Source organism: Haplochromis burtoni, unplaced genomic scaffold, assembly GCF_018398535.1.
Source record: "Haplochromis burtoni strain Fernald_Lab_line unplaced genomic scaffold, NCSU_Asbu1 Contig_182, whole genome shotgun sequence".
NCBI lineage: Eukaryota > Metazoa > Chordata > Actinopteri > Cichliformes > Cichlidae > Haplochromis > Haplochromis burtoni.
Window position 1 is genome coordinate 73,950 of NW_024582543.1, and position 24,036 is coordinate 97,985.

Sequence of the window (24,036 nt, forward strand, 5' to 3'; positions counted from 1 at the left end):
CTTCACTATATCGCTAAATAATCTGGTATCGTTTATTGGTGTTGAATTGGCCTTTTTTCCATTATTAAATGCAGAGATTTTGTACAATGCTTGCAAACACTGACAGTGATGTAATACAAACAAAAACCAGCAAATTGTCACACCAGACGAGCTGAAACAAGAGAATTTTTTGGGGGGAGGGGGGTTCTTGATTTTTAATTTGGCATTTAATTTTTAACTTGATTATCTGCTTAACTGGCAGTTTTGGAAAGTCTTTTGAGAAAAGCTTCTCCAAAGTCAGAAACATTACTTTAACAGGTGGAAGAATACGACTACTGACTGGTAAATTTTCAGTGATTCGTAAATTCACACAGGGAAATCTGGCAGTGGCAAAGAGATTATCAGATGCTATACAAGTATTAACAACAAAGTACAAAATCATATAAAGTCAATCATTTTAAAAGCTCAGCTGAAAGTAAAGCTACTGAAAGTGTTTCTTATGTATCTATAAATGTGATTAGGAAGTTTACCTAGAATATTAGAAGTAGAAGCTTTCGCTGCAAAGAAATGAACAACGTAACATCTAAAAACTCGTGTTTTATCAAATAGTCTAAACCTAAAGAGGAATCAGTTGCCAACTAACTTTCTGATAGTTGAATCATTCTGTCTTTGACCATGTTTTGTTTACCTCACATAAAGGCTGCCAAGTAGTAAGTGTAGCAAAGCAAAAAGTACAGTATTTTCCCATGAATGAAGTCAATGTAAATGTGCACTACAATGCAAAAGCCAACAACAATTGCTTCATATTTTCTTTCCAAGGAACAAGATGTGTAATTTTTTAAAGTGCTCTTGAACAATAGCTCTCCAGGATGGAGGTGTTTTAAAGATTTTCTTTGGACATTGCCCATTTTCAGAGGAATATTTTTACCTACTGCATGAATCATTCAAGTATTAAAAAACACCTAACTCAAGGATCAGCCGGTGTTGTGTCTACACATAACACACAACTTAGCAAAGAATGAATATTGAATTGAGTTGTTAGACACTTTGTTGCTAGCAGCCTGTCACAAAAGCTCATCCTTTGTTCCCGTTTCTTTAGCTGAACCAGTTTGGCAGACTTAAAATAGGATTTTTGTAACAAAAGGTGATTCCTAAAGAGCTATTAATCGAAAACTTGGCATAACTCAGCATGCTGTGGAGCGTGTCTTTAAAATTTTGAGGAAACAGGGCAGTGGAGGACAAAACAAGAAGTGGCAGGTCTAAAAAAAACTCTACAGCTCTGGAAGTTGTGTCCTTGACAAATTGGAAAAAAATCCAACAAAGACCTGACGCAGGACCTGAAAGATGCATCTGACACTCCAGTTTACTCGTGTACAGTTCACTGAAGACTCATCAGAAATAGTCTCAGTGGCAACAGGTCTGATGCAAAGAGTGTCTACAGCCTTTTGTAAACACAGTGGAGGCTCTGCCATGTCAGCATCCAAAGCAGCGCTTTAACAAGAAGCCTGGAAACTATTCTTGAAGACAAAAGTAATTATGAGAAAGCTTGTCTAAAAGAGTTCAAGCTCTATTTCTATATTTGTTTAGACAATTTCTGCATCTATTTCCCATTTTCCTAACAAAATGTAAAGAAATGAGGGGTGGCTACTCCAAATATTTGACATTAGAGCCTGAGTTCAGAAACTAATCGCTTTAAATGATAGATTTCCCATCTAGAGCTTCACCAACCCAAATATTTTTATTTTCTATCTGCAAATGACGTCCCCTGGAGAAAAAGTTTGAAAACCACCGCGCCCACCAAAACACAAACACACCCATCGACTGAATCCTTATTTAGCATTACTGCATCAGCACTCTGTCAGCTGTTGTGTTATTCGGTTTTATGCAATGTTCTTAGGTTTAACACGCCCTCCCCATCCACATCCCCGCGCTTCATTTTTACGCCTCTACAAGAGCCTAATGTGTTTGCAATGTTGCAATATGAATTGCTGTTTCTAAAGTGCACTTTGCCATGTGGGAAATGTTGTTCCTGCAGTGAAGTAGATTATGCATGCACATCCATGTGTACTCACAGATGCCTGTCAGATGTAGAGGCATAAGTCAGGGTGATGAAATGGTTTCCCCACCACTTCTAGCCCCTTAAAACTGATTTACTTGTCAAGCTCGGTAAAGTCTGCGCTCTCTGATTTCCACAACACAGAGTTTGTTCTGCGCAGAGTGACTGAAAACTCAAAAAAAGGTCACTCTGAGCAGGCAGGAGAGAGGTCGGACACAGGCTGTCATTTGTTTAGGGATACAACTGCTGTGCTGCATTGGCAGTGAGGAGTGACCTACTGAGCTGAGTGTGCTTAAAAAAAAAGAAAAAGATTTGTCCTTAGTTTTTTTTTTTTTTTTTAGTGTCCACAAGGAAAATTATATGTATTCCTCCCTCTACACACCAGCTTTGATAAAGAGCCGTAAGCATGAATCTTATTATACGTCTCCTTAATATTTCCAGATGAGTAATTTTTAGACTTCTTAGTTAGGCAATGCAGCTGTGTTGTGGAAGTTAACACAGCTGCATTGAGTGTGTAGCTCTTTCCTAACTTTGACTTGTCCTTGTCAGAGTCTGATATGAGCTGCAAGCTGCTGAGGTGGTTGATGAGTTCTCTCTGTTTTTCTAAGCGAACACAAACTGACATTTTGCAAGTTTCCCTCTTCTTCTCACATCAAAGTGTTGTGTTAAGGCCACTGCTGTGTCACTCTACCTTGTGATGACAGTTCTGCTGAGTTCTCTTAAACTAATGCAAAATGCTTTGGGGGCTGGGTTGGGTTTTTTTTTGTCTTTGATGTGTACTTTTGCGATAAGGGTCTGCGCTGATGTTTCACAGTCGCGCAATATTACATTTTTCGGTTCAGCGGAAAAGATAAAACAACAACGCGTCACCCAAACTGTGCCAGCAAAATTCTGCCAAAGCCAAACTTGGCTGTGCTCTGCAGATTGCCCCTGAGTGCTGCGTATGTGTCAGAGATATGGTGTAACTGCAGGAGACGCTCTAAATTTCTCACAGTGAAATCTGTCCTCTACCTGAGACTCCAGACTGGAGTCAGATAACCACCACTGGCTGGTGACCTCAATGTTTTCACTGAACGTACCGCCTTTCAAGGGCACAGATACCAAACCACCCATAGAGTTGAGGATCCTGAAGATTATTTATGAAATTGCTCTTTTTGTGCGTGTGTGTGACTCCAAACATGCAGCTGAATGTAGATTATTAATGTGTGGCGACTTGGCTGCAGCCACAGCACTTTAAAGAAAGATTTATATGAGCTTTTACTTTGGCTCAGAAATGTTTCACTTTGCTCGAATGGAAAAATTGCACATGCAAATGTGAGACTTAATCTCGGAAGCGAAAGCAAACAGAATTTGCGAAAGCTTCAGATTTATTCTGCAAACTGGCCTCTTAGTGGCTCACTTTGATATCATAAATAAAGCATTGCATTAATGCCTAATTGGACTGAACCTCTCAACCTAATTCACTAATGAGATTGAGTGATTTCATTCTCAGTGACAAGATATATGTTCCCATCTCCACATTACACAGATTAAATATTGAGCTGCACTCCATTAGTTATATTGAGAGTAGTGAAACCAGTAACCAACCCAGCTAGCAGCGCAGGTGAGCTCCTCCGGGGCTGCACAGTGCAGACACAGGACATCGGCAGGCAGGGAATGAGCTCAAGACATATTCGGCTGTGCTGTCTCTCAGACTGACATGAAGAAGCCTTTTCAATGATGGGAAAGGGGCATGCACTCTGAGTGATTAGACTGTATTTTAAGTCCATCAGAAAACAAGATGAATGTCAAAGAGAAACCGCTGATGCTTTGATTTGCCCCGAGTTAGAAACAGGCTGGCGTCCTGTTCCCTGGGCTCTGTTGTACATTGCAGGGGATTAACGTCTGTGCTCTTGAACTGATTTTAGGTTTTTTTCCTTAGGTAAGGTGGGGATTTTGGAGAGAGCTGTTTTAGAATAAAGGCACACAGTTAAGGTTAGGACACATATATAGATACAAACAAACGTGTCTTTCAATATCCATGTGATGAATATAGATTGTAAGAATTTAAAGGCCTGTTTTTCATCTATTATTTTTCTGACTAAATTTTTAGCCATTTTACTATTAAAGGAACGACCATGAAACTTTATTATAGGCATTCATACTGAGCAGATAAGGATAAATCCTAATCTCTTGTGTGATCCCACACACAGTTCACATTCAAATAATATGTCTGGGCAACTATTGGATGGATTGCCACTGAATAAGGTGCACATGTTTGTCTTTCCCCCAGGATGTACTGAAATATATTTAGTGACTCCTTAGCTTTTAATCTAATGCCATTAAGGTCTTGTCTTCTTCTTTTTTTTTTTACCTGATCCTTTAGTTTATAACCTCACAGACTTAATGGCATTCCCATCACTCTGCGCTGTACTGTGTGCTAATTAGAAATGTCACTGGCCACTATATTAGGTACCAGGTGCTAATGCCAGGTTAGATCCCCCTTTACATTTAGAACGTCTTTAATTCTTCATTGTACAGGTTCAACAAGGTGCTGGAATTATTCCTCAGAGATTTTAAACCATAGTGACATGACAGCATCACACAGCTGCTGCTGATTTTTCAGTTCCACATTCCCATCTTTGTGCTTTATTAGATTGTGACTGTGTGGGTCATATGAGGCCACTGTCATATGCAAGAAACCATGATCAGGAGATGATTTGAGTTTTGTGATATGGAGCTTTATCCTGTAGGAAGCAGGCATCAGAAGATGGGTGCACGCACTATGGCCATTAAGGGATGGACATGGTCACCAAGATACTCAGGTAGACCGGCGCTGTTACTAAGGGGTCCAATGTGTGTCAAAAAAACATCCCTCAAGCCAGTACATGATCGGCAACCTGAACTGCTGATACAAGGCAGCATGGATGCACACTTTCAACGTGTTTATGCCAATTTCTGGCTCTACCATCACCAGACAACATTTTTTTAGGCTTCTGTTATCCATTTTTGGTGAGCCGAATTATAGCCTTAGTTTCCCAGCTGGAGTGGCACCCATTGTGATCTTCTGCTGCTGTAGCACATCTGCTTCAAGGTTTCACATGTTGTGCATTCAAAGATGCTCTTCTGCATCACTTGGTTGTAACAAGCAGTTGTTTGAGTTTTTGTTGCCTGTTCATCACCCATCTAGCACCAATAACAATGCCACATTCAGTGTCACATAGATCTTCTTGCAGTCCCATTCTGACGTTCGGTTTTGACTCTAGCAGGTCATCTTGACCCTGTCTATAAGCCTAAATGCACTGAGCTGCAGCCATGCAATTGGCTGATGAAATATTTGCATTAACGAGCATTTGAACAGATGTACCTAATAAAGTGGTTAACAAGTGTACGCTAAGTAACATACACGTGTAGCATTTGAGCAGATTAAACAAGTTGATTTTAGCAACTAGGTTGCTAATTGACACCTGATAAAGTTTCTGCCACTTTTACAAAAGATTAACCGTATTTAAATGTCATATTTCAACCCACACAGTGAGCACGACAAAGAAAGTCTATGCACAAGATTTTTTTTGAAAAGAAAAATGATTTCTTCTATTCTAGCTGTGCCTCTGTTTCATCTTCAAATCTTAATGATCCACTGTGTGCGAGGTTAAGATGCGGCGCTCTTACCGCTTTAAATAGATTCTTTTTACCTTCTTTATCTTAAAAATAAACTTTCAGGTATGTTTCTCAAGTCACAGGCCTTTATTTTATTCTCATGTTAGGTTGGACATATTTTTAATAATCATGTCTCTGTGGTTATAATTTTCATTTATGTAATTGTCTATATGTAAATAAAAAAAAATGTAATAATAATTTAATGATCACCACAAGATTTACTTGTGGACTCATTTGTTTTTTTGAACCTCTATTAATTGTTTCATATTTTCATTCTTAACATTAAAAAATGTAACTATGATGTAACTGAAATTATTATATTTATAGCCTGTTTTTATAGTACTTAAACCATCTGTGCTGTAAATAATTAACCTTCTATTTCTCATCAGGGTTTTTGTTTTTCACACTGTTAACATAAGTTTTTTCTTTTTTAAAAAAATAAACCTCACAGTTGAATATTTTTCATCCATAGATGCAGTTTCTTCCGCCTCTCTGTCATAACTGCTGGTTTTCCAGCGAGTATGAAATATTTCATGCTGTGCGGTTAAAGCCCCATGAGTATTGTATTTCAGGTCATCCATTACCATAATTGCTTTTACTCACCAAGTAGGCTTTCCTTATGCAAGCTCCTGCTAAATGTTTAATTACATTGTTTGGAGGTAACAAACTTTGTAACTGCTTTTGACACGACCGGTTTGTTGTTTAAAATGTAAAATAAAACGTCGCTTGTGCCGCGTACAAACAATAGATTTAGCCTCTTTCAGAGAGCTAATTCTGTAAGTAAGAGACCACAGTGTGAGTGGAGACACAGCTTGTGTTTCCATGTCTACATTACACTCAGCTGGAAAGCTGAACAGGACAAGCTGTGGTTAGAGTTACACACTTCTTTGTCAGATGTCAGTTTGTTAAAGGAGCTCAGTGTCACTCATTTGATAGGAACAACCACAGCTGAAAATTTAATTCACGTGTTTTCTGTGTTTGGGGGAGGGCGGGGGACTTTGATTGTAGCTTCTGAATAAATACAAATGAGCTGCAGAGGCTACGTGGGGTTGTTGTACCATTTATTCAGGGACTTGTTGCTGTTGTTGTTGGTTGGTGTTGTACTGTGCCGGCTTGTTGACAGCTGATATTTCCTGCACATTTCTTGGCTCAGAAGCTATAATAAGCGTGCAGTGTGCCGTTTCTGCATTAAAGCAGCTGAAGCTGTAGTCTCGGAGTCCCTTTGAAGCTGTCGAACTGTAGCATGTGGAGCACTCGTACACGTCTGTAGCGCAGTCTTATTGATTTCTGCGCGCTGGCTTTGTCCTTGAGATGAACGCTTTGAATGGGGAGCTTTATTTAAGATGTGAGAAACATGACTATTTCAGCGATTCCATTTTAGGTAACATGTCACAGCTAAAATTACAATCTAGGTCAGTGATCCCATTAGCCTTTCAGGAGTGGGACAGTTTTCTTTTTGCTTCTATAATGAGAAATTCCAAATTAAATGGAGAGTAGCTGGCAAACTGCCGAGTCATGATGTATGCCTCCAGAGTGTCCGGAAAATTATGACCATATGATTTGTCATAAAGTTTAAGACAGACTGATTTGCAAATCATATAAGCCCTATATAAATGATTAAAAGTGCGAGGGCAAGGTAATAGATGCTGAAAGAGAGGCATATAATTGTTTTTGAAAAATACACCCACATTTTTAATGCTAGCCACACATTTTAAAAAGGTTAGGATCAGGTTTTCCTCTGTTTCTAACAACACACTCTTTAAATGTTTGGGGATCGAGGAGACCAGCTGCTGCAGTTTTGTAAATCAAATGCTTCTTGCTGCTTCTTGTTGTCTTTTTTTTTGCCTATTAATCCAATGTTTTCAATAGGCGACAGGTCTGATCTGCAGACAGGCCAGTTTTTCACCCTGACTCTCTTGCAACAGAGCCGTGCTGTGTACTCTGCGCAGAATGGGCTCTGGCATTGTCTTACACAAATAAATAAGGCCTTTCCTGACAGCAAGACAACAAGTCGAACGGTCCCTCTCCTCTTTAGCCTGGTTAGAGCAGCGCGCGTGAATTCAAGCATGAATTTAAAATTTGATACATAAGAACACAGACAGCTTTCCACTTCACCTCAGTCCATCTTACACGAGCAGAGGATGCAGCAGCATTTCTGTAACCTGTTTTTTTCTTTGCCAGTCAGTTTTGTTTTTCAGTGTTGTCCTTTGTGTGTAGGGATTTCTTCAGATACAATGTTTACTAATATTATGTGCCGCAAATGATGAATTATTCTAAAAATGGTCATCTAATTTTCTTTAAAATCTTTTTACTCCTATTCAGTTCGATTCAGTTTTATTTATATGTTGCCAAATCACAACAACGGTCACCTCAAGGCACTTTATAGGTAAAGACCCTACAATAATACAGAGAACCCCCCTATGAGCAAGCACTTGGCAACAGTGGGAAGGAAAAACTTCCTTTTTACAGCAAGAAACTTCCAGCAGAATCAGGCTCAGGGAGGGGCGGCCATCTGGCGTGACCAGTTCGGGGGATGGGGACAGGACAAAAGACATGCTGTGGAGCCAGGCATCAATAATAACTAATGATTAAATGCAGAGTGATGTATAAACACATTAACAGCACGTTAAAAGAGGTGAGTGATGAAGATACACTTAATGCATCATGGGAATCCACCAGCAGCCCAGACCTATTGTAGCATAACTAAGGTATCACTCAGGGTCACCTGATTCATCCCTAACTATACGCTTCATCAGTAATTAAAGTTCTAAGGCTAATCTTAGAATAAGAGAGGGTTTCTGTCTCCTGAATCCAAACTGGGAGCTGGTTCCACAGAACCGGGCCCTCAAAGCTGAAAGCTCTGCCTCCCGTTCTACTTTTATCCTGTAAATGAGCCAGTGGTCTGAGAGTAAGGAGCTTTATTGGGATGATACATTAACCCCTTAGCAGTCCTATTAGTCCCCTAAACCATCCAATGTCCCGTGGGCGGTACGTCCGACTGCTAACAGTTTAATATGAGGTGTTTAAGATAAAATGGGGCCTGATTATTCAAGACCATGTATGGGAAGAGAAGGACTTTAAATTCAATTCCAGATTTAACTGGGAGCCAAGCCAAGCGAGAACTCAAAAGGGTTTTTTGATGGCTCCACCTCTCGAGTTATATCACTGACACGTTTAAGATGACCTGACTGCTTGTGAGATGTTGCCCCTGCAAAATGTGCATTTATGAACAATAGAAACTCAACGACATAGTTGCAGACCACATAAAGTTACAGAGCGGCATCACCGAGTGCCTCTGAATGGCACAGAGAGAAAAACTTGCTAACGCTCTGCCGACTCAGTAACTGCAGTGTTTCAGCTGTTCTCTCGCATTAAGATCAGCACAAAAACTCTGCAGCGAGCATCATGACTTTTTTTTAACTATACATTTTCTGTGACTTACGACATAACCTGAAACTAATCCTTCCATTATATCTGGGTTATTAATGTTTATCAATTTGTTTATATAACACATTAATAGGACAAATTGTGAAGATGTTCCTCTTACTTTAATAATTCTTGTACATTTCTGAGCTGAAAGATGAACAGAACTGTGCAGGATGTTGTTTCAGAGGGCTGTAAGCAAAATCATTGTACTGTATATCATAGTTAAGCCTGAGAAGTCAGTGGACACCCCATAATTTATTACCGAGTACATTAGGGAGGTTTCGGACGACACGTAATAGTGCAGTTTTTCTTTTCTTTTTTTCCCCTTCATAAAGGCGTCTGCTCTCATGGCAAAAAAAAGCTGCCAGGAAACCTCGATTGGATTTGCTGACAACAACGTTTTGTGAAAAATCTACTGCCACTTGTGACAGCTTGTACAGGCGCAGGACCTTGATGTGATTGAGTGGATAGAGCGGGCGCATTAGAGAAGGGATACCAGTGCGAGGTGTCAGAGAGAGGAATACAGTTTGGAGCGCTTTTTATCTACAAGCCTCACAATACAAAGCAACAGGTATAAAATTGAGATCGCCTGTTTACAACCTTTAGCGTGAGAAGTGGAGACCGTGAAGGAGCTGATATTGGTAGTTGTGTGAGGACACGAGTTGAAGATAGCTGTAGAAAGTGATAAAGAGGAGTGAAGGGACATCAGCAGGAATGACCATGTGAGAAAGCTCCTGCGTATATATGACAGAGGACGGGGTGGAGAAGAGCGATGGGAGGTGTTGAAATCCACTCACACTGAAGTCCCCAGTGAGACAGCCAGCCTTCTGGTCAGGGTGGCCAGGCGATCAGCACCTAATGCTAATGTGGAGGTGGCAGATGTTCTCATTAGTATACTGCTTAGAAGTTGAAAATGCTTACTGCACACCGCTAATGTATTGCCTGATGTAATAATATTTTATTTTAATGCATTTTAATGAAGAAGTCAAAATTTTCAGTCATCTTCAGAACAATTTATTCTACAGGCACTAAGATGCTTTACACTAAGGATTGTCATTTATTCCAGAAATTTCAATAATTTATTGTATGCAGAAGCTGTTTTATACAGCATTGATGAGTCTGCCGTTTCCTGGCTTTCTTTTTCTTTTTACATTATTTAGTTTTCACGTCAAAGTAGCTTTAAAAAGTCCATACTGCCCTGACAATCTTTAAATGTCTCGGTTTTGTTGAAAAGGTAAAACTTTAAAGAAAACTGGTTTACAATCATAAGTGAACATCTGAAGTCTTTGGACTATTTTGTTTTTTAAATTTGATGCTGAAATAACCGTTTACTGTACCAACACTTAAGTTGTCCAGTGCCACAGTGGATTTTAAATCAAGCAATTGAGATGTGGGTGAAGTGCAGACTTTCAGATTTAAATCAATGGCTGTAACAAAGGTATTGCATTAACTGTTTAAGAATTGCAGTCGTTTTTATAAGTAGTCCCATTTTCAGATGCTTTCAGATCAAAGAAAATAAACACACAAATCCTCTCTGAACCCAAGCTCATTTAAGATGGACTGGGGTGGAAACTAACTCTGCTGTGGTCAGAACAACCAAAGGTTTCCACATTTTCAAAAGCGTCTTTAATGCTGAATGGCATACGCAGGTTTTAGAGGAACATATTGCCATCCAGAAGTCTTTCTCAGAGGTTTCCAGTGTTTTACACACATCGCAACAGTGAGTCTGTGTTGAAGTCAAACAGCAGAGCAGCTGCGATCCCACATCAAGCAAAAATGGGGAAACGTTTGACTTTCAAAGCTTTAGTTCTCAAATGCTTTAAGATTGTTGTTAAAAGGGGGGGGGGGGGGCGTGATGCAACACAGTGGTAAACATGACCCGGCACCAGTCTTATTTTGTTACAAAGACCTTTGGCATTAAAGGAAATGGGAAAAATAGCAACAAACGTTCCTTAAGGCATTAAAACTTACACACCTGGTGTGGTGCGCTCACAAACACAGATATGACATTAAAGCCATGCTGAGGTCATTAGATGTTGTATATATCTGTAAATATCTGAAAGCTTGTAACATCCTCCCCTTGTCATGAAATCTTTTCCGTTTTCTTTGGCTACACTTCCTTCAAATGTTGTTCTGAGCACAGTTTCTTTTTTTTAAAAAATGTAATTTAATGGCTTGAGGCGATTTGCTGTTTACTCTTTAATGGGCTTAATGATTTCCTGTAGTGTGCTGTGTCAACATGATGAAAATTTCAGCTGTTTCCATTTGTTTGATTGCTTTTTCTACCCTTCATCACTCTCATGGTGCCCTCTCCTTGCAGCTATTTATGGTGGACAATGCAGCTGATGACTGGAGGATAGCCATGACATACGAGCGCATCTTCTTCATCTGCCTGGAGATCCTGGTGTGCGCCATACACCCCATCCCAGGCAACTACACCTTCACCTGGACGGCACGCTTGGCCTACTCCTACGTGGCATCCAAGACGGATGCAGATGTGGACATCATCCTGTCCATCCCCATGTTCCTGCGCCTGTACCTCATCGCTCGCGTCATGCTGCTGCACAGCAAGCTCTTCACCGATGCCTCGTCCCGCAGCATCGGTGCACTCAACAAGATTAACTTTAACACGCGATTTGTGATGAAGACTCTCATGACCATCTGCCCCGGCACTGTGCTGCTGGTCTTCACCATCTCGCTATGGATAATCGCTGCATGGACAGTGAGAGCCTGCGAGAGGTGCCTGGATCAGTTTTCTCATGCTATGCCGCGCTGCTCAGCATGAAACATAGATAAGGCTTAAAAATAGATAGAATACTCACTCTCTGTCTGAGCATCAAGATAGAAGGATTAACACAAGCTGTAAGAAAAGATTATGAAACTGCAGAGTCCTGAAACGTTGGATTTTAGGCATCACAGTCGCTAAAACCTCTTTTCTTTAAAAAGAAACAAGTAGCAGTCGTGAGCATCAGTTTGTTCAGGTGCATGAAGGTGTGTCAGTCTGATACATTTATTATTCATTACAGGTACCATGATAACCAGGACATAACCAGCAACTTTCTTGGAGCCATGTGGTTGATCTCAATCACGTTTCTTACCATTGGTTATGGGGATATGGTCCCACATACGTACTGTGGGAAAGGAGTCTGCCTCCTGACTGGCATTATGGTGAGATTATGATGCTTGTTTTGTTTTTTTATCAGCTTGTGAAACTATTGAAAGACTCTTATTAATTATGTAAAAGCAGCCGATCTGCTGCTAATTTATCGTGACTGACAAATATTGACAAGTAAAGGAACGCTGTATATTTTCTCTGGCTCCCAGGGCGCTGGCTGCACTGCCTTGGTGGTGGCTGTGGTGGCAAAGAAACTGGAATTAACCAAAGCTGAAAAACATGTTCACAATTTTATGATGGACACCCAGCTAACAAAAAGAGTAAGTGAAAGCGCTGCAAGGTGTCATAGATGCTTTATTTCATTACAGTCTTAAGCAATTTTGTTTTTGCACCCTAAGGTGAAAAACACAGCTGCGAACGTTCTCAGGGAGACGTGGCTCATCTACAAGAACACTAAACTGGTGAGGAAGATGGACCACGCCAGAGTCAGGAAGCACCAGAGAAAATTTCTCCAAGCCATTCACCAGTAGGTGCCGTGCTCTTAACCCTGACCTCGCCACTTTTCTTCAGCAATTTCATTCACCAGAGCAACACAAACCTGAAATCTGAATTGTTTGACACCTGTAGCAAAGCTTTGTGCTCATAGATTTGGAGGATCTTGTATTTTTATAACCATGCTTTGACTTGACTGATTTCACAACTTCCTCTGCTGATGTTTGAATGTTATATATGTATATATACACAATGACTCATTGGAGATTCCTGTAAAGCATTTACCCGTTTTTTAAAAGGCATAAACTAGCATCATGAAAAAGAAACTCTGTGTAAAGTTCATTTTACCTCAAAATATGCAGGTTTTACAGAATTCACAGGAGTATGATATCGATTTCTCCACCTTTTGCTGTCAGGTTGACTCTTGTGTGTCTTCTTCGCTGTGAGTCAGATGTCAGGCTGACCTCAGGGCTGACACATTTCGGTTTCTACTCCTCTAGCGCTTGCTCAGACATTCACCTGTCAGCTAGTGTTTTAGTGGGTCCCCAAGGACCCCCAAAGTGCTATCTCACTCCAAAACAGTATTGATTTTAACCTCACCTCACTGTTGTTTTCCTTCAGCTTACAGTGCTTACCAGCACAGCCACACTGAGGCTTCTTTCATTAACTGGCAATCACCTCGGCGCTTTATTAGAATAAATAATAGCAAATACGCTGGTATATTGTTCATACTCAAGTAAAAATGTCCTCTGTTTGTATGTTTGTTTTGCTTTCTGTGGTTTTATTCACACACACATATATATATATGGTGTACTGTGTGCAACTTTGCTTTGCTCATGAATCTTTTGGACACACATTTAAGTTTTAACGGCATTCGGATGTATATTGGGAAGGTAGGGAAACACAAATATACACAAACTGTCTGCTGCTGCTGCAACCCGCATCCAGACTTGCAGTTTAATAGCTTTCTCTCATTGTTGCTGCTTTTCAAGTCATTATGCCCTTGCTGTTGGGTTCAGGTGATTCGCGGCATTGATGACAGCTTCTCATGTCCACCTCCTGTTCTCTTGGACAGCCTAATAATGGAAATGGCTCAGAGCTAAAGTGCAATCTATAAAGAACCAGATTCAGTTGGGAAAAGTCACGTTGCTCTGTGTGCTTGGAACGACCACTCAGCGTGGTATCAACATCTCCTGGTCACATTCTTTGTGTTAGAGAGATTCGGTCTTGGTTATGAGGCAGAGTGTTCACGGGGTTCGTGTGGGAGAGTTTTAAGTAGGGCCTGTAGCCTAATCGCAGGGTGTGACAGACAAACTCTGGCGTGCAATTAATATAGAATAGGAAGTGGATTAACAAGTGGAGGCTTTTAATAGGCCTACAGCAATCTTTAACTTCCTCTACTGGTCAAAGTTGTAAGACAGTGAGAAAACTTTGCTCACACATCCTTATTAGTTGAGGGGGGTAAAAGCTGTTGTTAAACAGACACTTCTGGTTTTTTCTTTTATTCACTGTCTTTCTGATAGGACCAGAAAAGGCTAAATTAGATTCAGAGAACAAAAACAGCTGCAGCCACCAGAAACGGTCCACGCAGGGTGAAATGACAAACTGGTTTCAAGATGAGGGAAGTCAGGAGAAGCGGTGGCTGCTCTTCACAGGTGACAGTGTAGCGATGAGGGTTTCAGCAGCCAGACGTGAGCAAACACAGTTTGCCATCTGACTATGTTTATCTGATATTGTAATAATTCATTTGTCTACTTCATGTTTCCTTTTTGTTCCTGTTTTGTTTTTGTTTTTCCTGTTTGTGTCGACACAATGCAATAGAGCTCGAAAGTAAGTCTTCGCCTCTCATGTAGATACAGACCTGTTGTGTGCATGCTAACGAGAGCTTGTCCTTGAACCCAATAACTACCAAAAAAAAAAAAAATTACACTCCCTCATTTGATAAGTGAAATTCATCCCTCAAAAATCTTTGCTTCACACAACCCAGTCACACCTGCTAAAAGTGTTTTTCTTAGTTGGCATGTCAGTTTGACGAAACACACAGCATCACATTTTTCTTTGTCTGATTTAAATCACCGGTACAGGCACCTTGTTAGTGAACAGACATGCGCTGCACATTGTATACACACCCACAGATGCAGTTTAAGTGAATTTCAATTATCAATGATGGAGGGTGTTTTTCTTTCCATTTCTGCATGGATGTGATGAGACTTTTGATCTTTAATCAGAAAGCAACTGATTAAACTCCAATCGACTGTGCTTTCACCTACCGAAGGATGACGACCAGAGTGGCATTAGCCTGCAGACGTGTACGTTCTGTGATACCCCAAAAAGTCATGCGATACGCCCAAGCGGCCACGCTCGCACAGATCAGGGCTCAGGGTCATCTTTCGGCAAGTGGAACCATTGTTACGCCTGTTACGACATTTGCAGCTACATTTCCTCCATTTCCCTGTTGGATGACACAGTAGCAGAGATGCCAGTCCATTGTTGTTGTCGTGGCTGGTAAACAGCATAATAGCAACGACATGCAGCTGCCATGCAAGAAGAGTTTGGAGACACAACAACACTGAGGTCATTTGGATGACTCGTGCTAGAGGCACGGTATGACACAAGTGCTAGCCAAATGTCCTGCAGAATGTTTTAGGCCATAACGGCTGTGAAATCAAATGTCTCCCTTTGGGGAGGAAGTCTTTTTCCATGCGCAAGGCTGAAGGAGGAACCATAGTGGGGACAAAAAAAAAAAAAGCAGGACAGTGAGCGCTTGTTAGCTCAGAGATCAGCGAATTGAACAAAGAGGGAAGTGACCTAAGAGGAAGGTCAGGGTAAAGCCTTGAAGAAATCCCGTTTGTGCTCGAGAGGCTGCAACTGTGACCAACAGTGTGAATGGTCAGCAGGGACAAGGGCGACGGGGGGTAAAAAAAGAAGACGTCAGACCCATCCATTACTTTGAAGAATAATTTGCATTTCTTTTCACCATGAGTTTAATGGAGGTCATGACAAATAAAGCAACTTGAGGAGGGTAAAAAATGTGGAGCGGCACTAACTGAGATTGAAACGCTTAGCATAGCCGTTTTCCCCCGATGAACACCAACCGCATATAAAGTGCCAGTTCACAAAGGGAAGTGCCCATGAGCAGTGACTGATTGTGGAAAACATACTTTGAATATAAAATAGAAGGTCAGCAGGCTTTCTCGCCCTCACCTCAACCTGCCCTCTGACAGCTATTGGTCTTCCAATTGTGAAATGTATATTTCTAACAGGTCTCATGTCAACTACAAAACCATGTAACCCCGAACACCTATTATCTTCTGTAATTTAGAGCAGACTACTGCTCTTTTCTTTATTTGTTTCATTATAGCTAGAAGAATATAAGAGTGATGTTTTGAAATTTGTTCTGCATTTGTCTGAGAGTCTTCTTTGTATGAAGCATAATGGGGCTAAGGTGGCAGGACATTTTTGCCCTATGCTTGAAGTTTTCTTTAGTGGCTTGTGTGGCACTCTCTGTTGGTCTTCGCTGCACATTTGGGAGTTTCTCGATGAAATATCAGTCTCCCTCGAAGACTCTTGAATTTCTTCGTCTTCAGCAATCTTAAAATTTGACCCTCAATCATCACCTAAGAGTCAGACTATATTAATGGTGTATTATTATTTTTAAGCGATTCAGGAGTAAGGAAAAAAACCCTCTTTAATATGTTGATGCCACGTGGCTAATACTCTACAATAGTGCACATTTTGCTGTTTTTAAGTCCCCTGAGAAGAAGAGTTTAAAATGGTGCTTCAGTAGCATAATTAAACAGGAGCTGTAAATTATTTAAGCACATTTTATAAAGTAGGCAATTTTCAGTCTTTGCAGGTAGGATTTTTGGGTGATAGAAAAATTAGCGTTTTGCATGGTTTTTTAGCCCACAAGAGAGTTTCTGGAAAAAACTTTTCATTTCCTGCCAGCAATTAACAATTAAAACGATTCTTTAAGTTGTCACTTTAAAAAAAAAAGAGAGAGAAGAAAAAATAAGAAAGAAAAAAAAAGTTGTCACGATGACACGATTTTCTCTGTTCTAATGGGAATATTGGAAAGTCTCAAAAGGGAAGCAGGCTCATAGCTGCTGTTTAAAGGTTAAACTTTACCCTCTGTGTTAATACAAAACAGTGTGTGATGTTTTTGGCTCTCTGAGTGACTAAATGGGAATAGTAAAGAGAAAAAAGTTAACCAGAAGGGAACTTTACAGGAACAACAGCTGACCTTTTTACCCTTGCTGTTGATGTTTTCTAATCTCATATGTCAAGAAGACATACAGTAGGACTTGATAAATGCTGTTTACACTGTACCCAGATATGACCCCCCACCCCCATTCCCTTGTGGTGTGTATTGGTTGAGTAGGACGCAGAACTGATTTCATTCACCCCCCGTGGCAGCTCCCTCTCCTCCCCCCCACCCTTTCTTTCTCTGTGGTCTCCTTTCCACTTGCATGCAGCTCAACCAAGCAGACTGCCCCTCCAAACCCTGCATTCTCTACACATATCCCATGCATGTCCTGGGAGTGTTCTCCATGTGTATGCCTTGTGTGTGCACAAATTTACAACAAGAACAAAAAAGAAAAGAAAAAGAAAAAACATATCGACACTAATAGCGTTAATTTATTGGGTTCTGAATGGTCTTGTGTTCAGATTGAGAAGTGTTAAAATGGAGCAACGCAAGCTGAATGACCAAGCAAACTCACTAGTGGACCTTGCTAAGGTAAGCTAGACTAACAGTACACTGCTGCCTTTGTAGGTTTCCTCCCTCTGTGTGGCTGAATCCGATGCATGCTAGCTGACTGGCTGAATTAGTTGTGTTTTCTAATATAAATCAAAGTCTACAGGTGTCAAATAAACAGACAGGCTTTACAATCTGTGTGTTGATTGCGGTTGACTGCGCTCACCTGGAATTCAATTTGCTTGGGGTATGAAATAATAACGCATCTTTATTTTGCAGTGTAAATCACTGTCCCCGGGACAAAAAAATTACTGAATGGGAGTAATGAGAAACCCGGCACAGTTTTTCCCTCTATGTATTCTCTGATGTTTGTCTCCAGATGCACTAAACAGAAGTCGACAAACCTTAGGGAAAGACCAGGCAGTGCGCCAGCCTGACACAGCAGAAACAGTAACCTGGAAAGGGAGACACACTGTGATCTGATGATTCAGCCAGAAATAAAGGCAGAGAAAAAGAGGAGAGAAAAGCAGAGCACTCTGACATTCAAAAGTACACCACAGTCAAACTGGATTCAGGCCAGCATGTCATGAAAGGTATTAGTTAATATTGCCTAATCACCTCATGCTGTAAAACAGCACGGAAACCTGCGACGTGACATTGAGTAAGGTGGCTTATGGCCAGTGTTGTACGAGTCTGCAACCATAGGAGGGCAGTGTGGCTTCAGTCTTTTCACGCTCTCGATGGAAAGACGGAGCTAAATAGAGCTGAACATATCTTTTTGGAAGATGCATTGCCACTGCAGTGCACAGTGAAATTCCTCAGATCATAACGTATCCCCTTATTTCATTATCTCCTCCAGAGTCACTTATACAGACCCTGTTTATTCATCCAGCGTGACATAAACGATGTGACATTGGCTGAATGCAGTTTCCTTCCACAGGATTTTTTTTTCTTTTTCATTTTTTCCAGTACATATCCTTAAATTACAAAAGTGCTCACTCAAGTGGCTTTAACAACCATCTCTGCCACTCTGCTCGCGCTTCTTCCCTCGTCTTGTACAGAAATTGGTTTATAATGTCAATTTGCGGTTTTACATTACAGCCCAAGTGGATGTCTATTAACCACCTGTATTCTTGCTCCATCACATACATTCCTCAATGATCTACTAATGGTTTTCTTGCTCTCTAGCATCCATTCCACCTTATTTGAGCATGTTCTCCTTTCATTTCACGGTTTGAAACTTGGAGGCCTGTGCCTGGATGCAATCATTTCTTAATTACACTAAGAGGAAAAAGACCTTTATTGGATTGATTTGATATTAATAGCACAACCCTAACAACAGTTGTCAGGTTAAGTAGTGTCATGGCTTCCTTAGTCCTCACTGATTCATATAAACAAGCTATCCCATCATCCCCGCCTCAAATCAGAAGAGGACAAGGTAAGTGATGGATGACATCGCCTCTAAGCTGCCAGGGGTTATTAGTCCTGCACTGAATAGTACCTCAGAGACCGCCTTCCAGCAGCCTCACCACCACTTCTCATCTGGAATGTGACATGAATTTCTTAGGCTGTTGCTGACTATTTTGGAAGCCCAAACCGTTTTAGAGAAGAGTAGTTATACGGTAGTTATATAATTTTCATGGAGGTTTTTTTGTTTGTTTGTGTGTTTGTTTGTTTTTCTTTTCTTGTTGTTGTTTTTTAATAGCCTGTTATGAGATGGCTGATGCATCAGAAGAGCATCATGTCAAGTCAGCAGGCACCTTTCCTGTCTCCTCAAGGTCACAAACTAATGTACTCTGGTCTGCATGAAAACATAAAGCTCCTGTAAACTGTCCAAATAAAATTCACCCTTCTAGATCAGTTTACGGTAGATACTGTGCTCCCATAATGTTCCTCTGACCTTATTTTGAAGGATGGTGAAGGTTTCTCTGGGTGAGACACAAGCCATTGCAGACAAGATGGATAAAATGGCAGTATCATAAAGCAGTTTGTAAAATCTGAACTGTTGATTCAGCTCAAGAAGCCTGCGCAGGAACATCTAACCGTGCAGTATTATGACAGCGTGCAGCCTGACACATAAACTGAAACATTGGTGCAATCACCATCCTGTCATATTATGCAGGTTCTGTACAGGCTGATCTCGTGTGTGGCGTAAGGTGTATACACTCACTGGACACTTTATTAGATGCACCTTGCTAATACCAGGGTGGACCCTTTTTTGCCTTCATAACTGCATTAAGTCTTCGGGATACAGATTCAGCAAGAAGTTGGAAACATTCTCCTGAGAGATTTTGATCCATATTGACATGACAGCATCACACAGTTGCAAATGTGTTGGCTGCACATAATGGAAATCTCACATCCCACTACATCCCAAAGGTGCTCTATTGGATTAGGTTGTGATGACTGTGGAGGGCATTTGAGTACAATTTTGATGATTTGAGGGGCATGACGTGGTGCACTATCCTGCTGAAAGCAGCCATTAGCAGATGGGCACACTGTGGCCATAAAGGGCATAAAGAGATGGACAAGATCCGCAGCAATATTCAGTTAGGCTGTGGCATTTAAATATTCATTTGGTACTAAGTGGCCAAAGTGTATCAAGAAAATATCCTCCACACCATTACAAGTAAATTGTAGCTCCGTTTCCTGTTCTTAGCTGACATAAGTGGCACCCAGTGTGGTCTTCTGCTGTAGCTCATCAATATGTTGTTCATTCAGAGATGCTCTTCTGCATACCTTAGCTGTAACGAGGAGTTGTTTGACTTCCCGTTGCCATCCTATCAACTCAAAGCAGTCTGGCTGATTAGAAGTTTGCATTAACAAGCAGTGGAGCAGGTGTACCTAACAAAGTGGCTGTTGAGTGTATCCGAGTCATTACTGCACTCAGTCATGAACATTTTTTGTTGTCATTTAAGAGAAACATGAAATCCTAAAATACTTTGAATGTGATGGTGAGTTTTTTCTTCCTTCTATCTTGGTTTAGCAAGCAAATATTGTGCAATACAGTGAAAAAAGCCTGTAACATCTGAAACTGTGAGCTTTATAGATCTGACTCAGACTGTGGAAGCATCATATTAGCTGAACTTTTATTGCACTTTTACACAGCATAGCGCCATTGATGTTTATTCACGATTTCTGACATTGAAATTGCAGGCAGAATGTGAGTATTGTTTTCAGACAGGCGTACAAATAGATATACATCAGTTTATTATTTTAAAGTCATTCTTTACTTTGACTTTGATGTGTTTGAACAGTGAATCTTTAGCACTCGTAGCCTCTTGTAACCAGTTTTCTTTCTTCTCTTTTCAGAACTATCAGTGCATCTTGATGTGATGAAAATGCATTTTCCCTATTTTTTTTAATGTATAATAAATTTTCTGGTGGTCCATCAAAAGTAACATCGGTTTGAAAATGTTAACAATAAGCTTGTTTTATCTCTCCTATTCCAGACTCAGAACATCATGTATGACATGGTATCAGACCTGAATGAGAGAGGGGAGGACATGGAGAAAAGGATTGCCCTGCTGGAGACGAAGCTGGAGACTCTACTGAGTAACTTGCAAGCTTTGCCCGGACTCATCAGCCAGGTCATCAGCCAGCAGCACAGGGACTTCCTGGAGGTGCAGCTCCAGCCTTATGACAAACACAGCCCTGAGCGCTCACAGTCAGTGTCCCGGCGGAGGTCGTCCTCCACGGCACCGCCCACCTCCTCCGAGAGCAGCTAGAGTCCAGGGGGAACGCCTCCACTGGAGACTTTTGCCATCATATGGCCAAGTTGCATTTATCGTAAAGCCTTATGGTTTCAATAAGTATTATCCAAATTCTGATGACAGAATCCAAGATACTGGGGACAATACATTTTAATGGATAACTTCATGCTGTTATTTATTTTTTATTACCTCAAAAGATGTTGTTATCCTTGCTCTGGTGACATAAAAATAATGGCGCTTCCCTCAGTAACAACTAAAAGGCCTATCGATGGGGCTGTGATAAGAACTCTTCTCCATCTCTATGCAGAGGTAGCCAGTTTTAGGTAGCAGAGTTACCAAGTGTGAAACTATTGCACTAAAATAGTGCTTCTCACAGACTTTGTGCTTCTGCTGGCTTGATTCAGTCTCTGTGTTCCTCAAAGGAAACCGAGAAACCACTGAGAAATCAGTCAGGGAGCATGGCAGTGATATTGAGGAAAAGTGCTGCGTTTTACGGACTGGAGTGAGCTGACAGCAGAAGCCAGATGAAAATCGCTCCTACACACTGTCACTCAGAGATAACTTTAAAAGCTTGAAATGAGGAAAACAGCATATATCTTTTAGGTTAGAAACAGCATCAACTATAATGGTTTTCCTTTGCAGAGTGCCCCTGTAGAATGACTATTTTTTGGGGCCACGTTGCAAATAATTTAATCCTCTAGTAAAAATGAATGCATCAGAACCTGTACTTGCACTTACTTTTTAATCAATGCACTTCAATGCTGACTAAGATATGATATAAAGATACGTTGCTCATTAAAAGAAGAACATTTTAAATGTTGGGCATGGGTTTATTATTGTCAATTATCGAGTTGTGGCTAGTGTTAATGATTCAAATCGAAGCCCTATTTCTGTTTCTCACAAAGAAGCATCATCTTAGACCTGCAAAAGTCTTTAGAAACTTACTGAGTGATCATACATTTACTAATTAACCCCCAGTCTCGCTGTGTCTCACCTCCTGTCCTTTTTTTTTCTTTTGCCTGTGCTCTTTATGCTTGCTGCCATCCCAGCTGGGCAACATCAAATGCTGAACAACAAAACCATAACCATATCTACCTTTTAAAAAGTAAATGCCTATTTTTATATACTTTAATGAGGAGAAGCACACCTCTTAAAACTAAACAAACAACAACGTGGGATCGATTAAGAGGCAGATTCAGCATAACTAGCACACGGTAAGGATATCTCGGACTGGAGTTAAGATACATAAAACTGTCTGTGAGACTTTTTCCTGAACATAATTAACAAACAGTGTGATTTAAAAACTGTGGTATTCTTCACACTTCATCTATCGTTTACAGCATACGCTTTGGATGATACTGCTGGATGAGCTGGAAGAGCAGGGCTGGTAAATGTGATTGGCATTTACTACACTTGGAAATGTTACGGTCCACAATTGATTTAACATATATTCTGATTTTATTCATATATCCACTTTGGTCATTAATGCACAGTAGCTACATATGAACTGTGAGATCTCCTGATGTGTCCAACATACCCTTTTATGCATTATTACTCAGTATACGACCATAATGGTTGTGTATTTTTAAAACAGCCGTTCCAAGGTTCACAGAGCATTGCATGGGTCAGAGGAGATCCATCACAGGTCTTGTTCAACCAGCTCACTCATTAACCAATAAATCAATCAGAGAGTTGACAAAACACAGATGTTCCGTCCACAAACTTTAGCAGCATAGAAACCAATGACAGACTATACTGTATGCGACTTAAACGATAAAGAATTAAACAATAAAAATATACAATTTCACCGGTCTCCATCCTTTTTGTGTGCATTTAAATGTGGGTTTGTATCTTATGTGCTTTTGTAGAAAGATGTTACACAGTTCAGTGCAATAACCAGTGTTGTAGACAATGTGCTCATCAGTATGTACGCTCCAGGTAAAGTGCACCACAGACTTTGTAGATCTTCTAAAGAAATAGGCTCGCTATGACATACATTAGGTTATTTGATATAGCCAGAGTTGCCATTGTGTTGGCAAAAGTAAAGGCATAGTCCTTAAGTATATAACAAAGTTATAAGATTTTTCTTATTTAGAAGCAGAAAGGTAGAATTGATTATTTCTTAAAAGTTAGCATGCAACAACCAATGACAGGCCAATTTTACAATTATACACCAGAAATCCAGTGACAGTATTTAAACGTCTACCTGAATAAATGTAATTATTATTAAACAAATGTGATATTATATTAATCTTACCGAAGCATCAGTTTGCAATACTTTGACTTTATATGCAGTTATACACTCACTGGATGCTTTTTTGGTACACCTTTTCAACAGCTCATAAATAACACAAAAACCCATGTGTTAAATATGATACACATCACATGGCAGGTAGATACGGTCAAGACAACCTGCTGAAGTTCACACGGAGGATCAGAATTGGGAAGAAAGGTGATTCAAGTGACTTTGAACATGGCGTGGTTATTGGTGCTAGACGGGCTGATGGGTGACATGAAATACGATACATGAAATATAAACAAATTTCCATAATATCTGTTATGTGATTTATGAGTCCTTCCAATTCAGTTTAAAAATAATCATATTTTATTGTCAAAGCAAGTCCTGGATTACTCGTTCATGCTCTGCCTGACTCTACTTAGATCTGCCGTGTTTGTGCCAACCAATGACAGTCATTGGTGCCAGCAGAGACGTTAAAGAGTGCCCTCTGGTGGACAAACTATGCAACATGAAAACTGATAACATTACCACTCATAACATAACTCATAATATCAGCAGTGCCGATATATCGGTCGGTCTTCAGTATGATCACAGTGTGTCCATCTTCTGATGGCTGTTTTCAGGAGGATTACACATGATGTCACAAAGTCCAGATCATCTCATACTGACTGATAATGAGTT

General features: G+C 40.4%; 1 protein-coding gene across 2 annotated transcripts in view; it reads left to right on the top strand.

The window, feature by feature from the left end:
- The window catches only part of kcnn2 (potassium calcium-activated channel subfamily N member 2), a 28,041-nt gene extending 4,392 nt beyond the window's left edge, over positions 1–23,649 (top strand). Inside the window, exons 3-9 of one of the 2 annotated variants that reach the window (XM_005934585.3) lie at positions 11,421–11,839; positions 12,127–12,268; positions 12,425–12,535; positions 12,614–12,741; positions 14,529–14,537; positions 17,376–17,445; positions 20,856–23,649. In XM_005934585.3, the coding sequence (XP_005934647.1) occupies positions 11,421–11,839; positions 12,127–12,268; positions 12,425–12,535; positions 12,614–12,741; positions 14,529–14,537; positions 17,376–17,445; positions 20,856–21,131 (1,155 nt within the window). In that variant the 3' untranslated portion in view covers positions 21,132–23,649. The remainder of the gene's footprint in view (positions 1–11,420; positions 11,840–12,126; positions 12,269–12,424; positions 12,536–12,613; positions 12,742–14,528; positions 14,538–17,375; positions 17,446–20,855) is intronic. The other variant, XM_005934588.3, reaches the window with a different exon arrangement.
- The last annotated feature ends 387 nt before the right edge of the window (positions 23,650–24,036 follow it).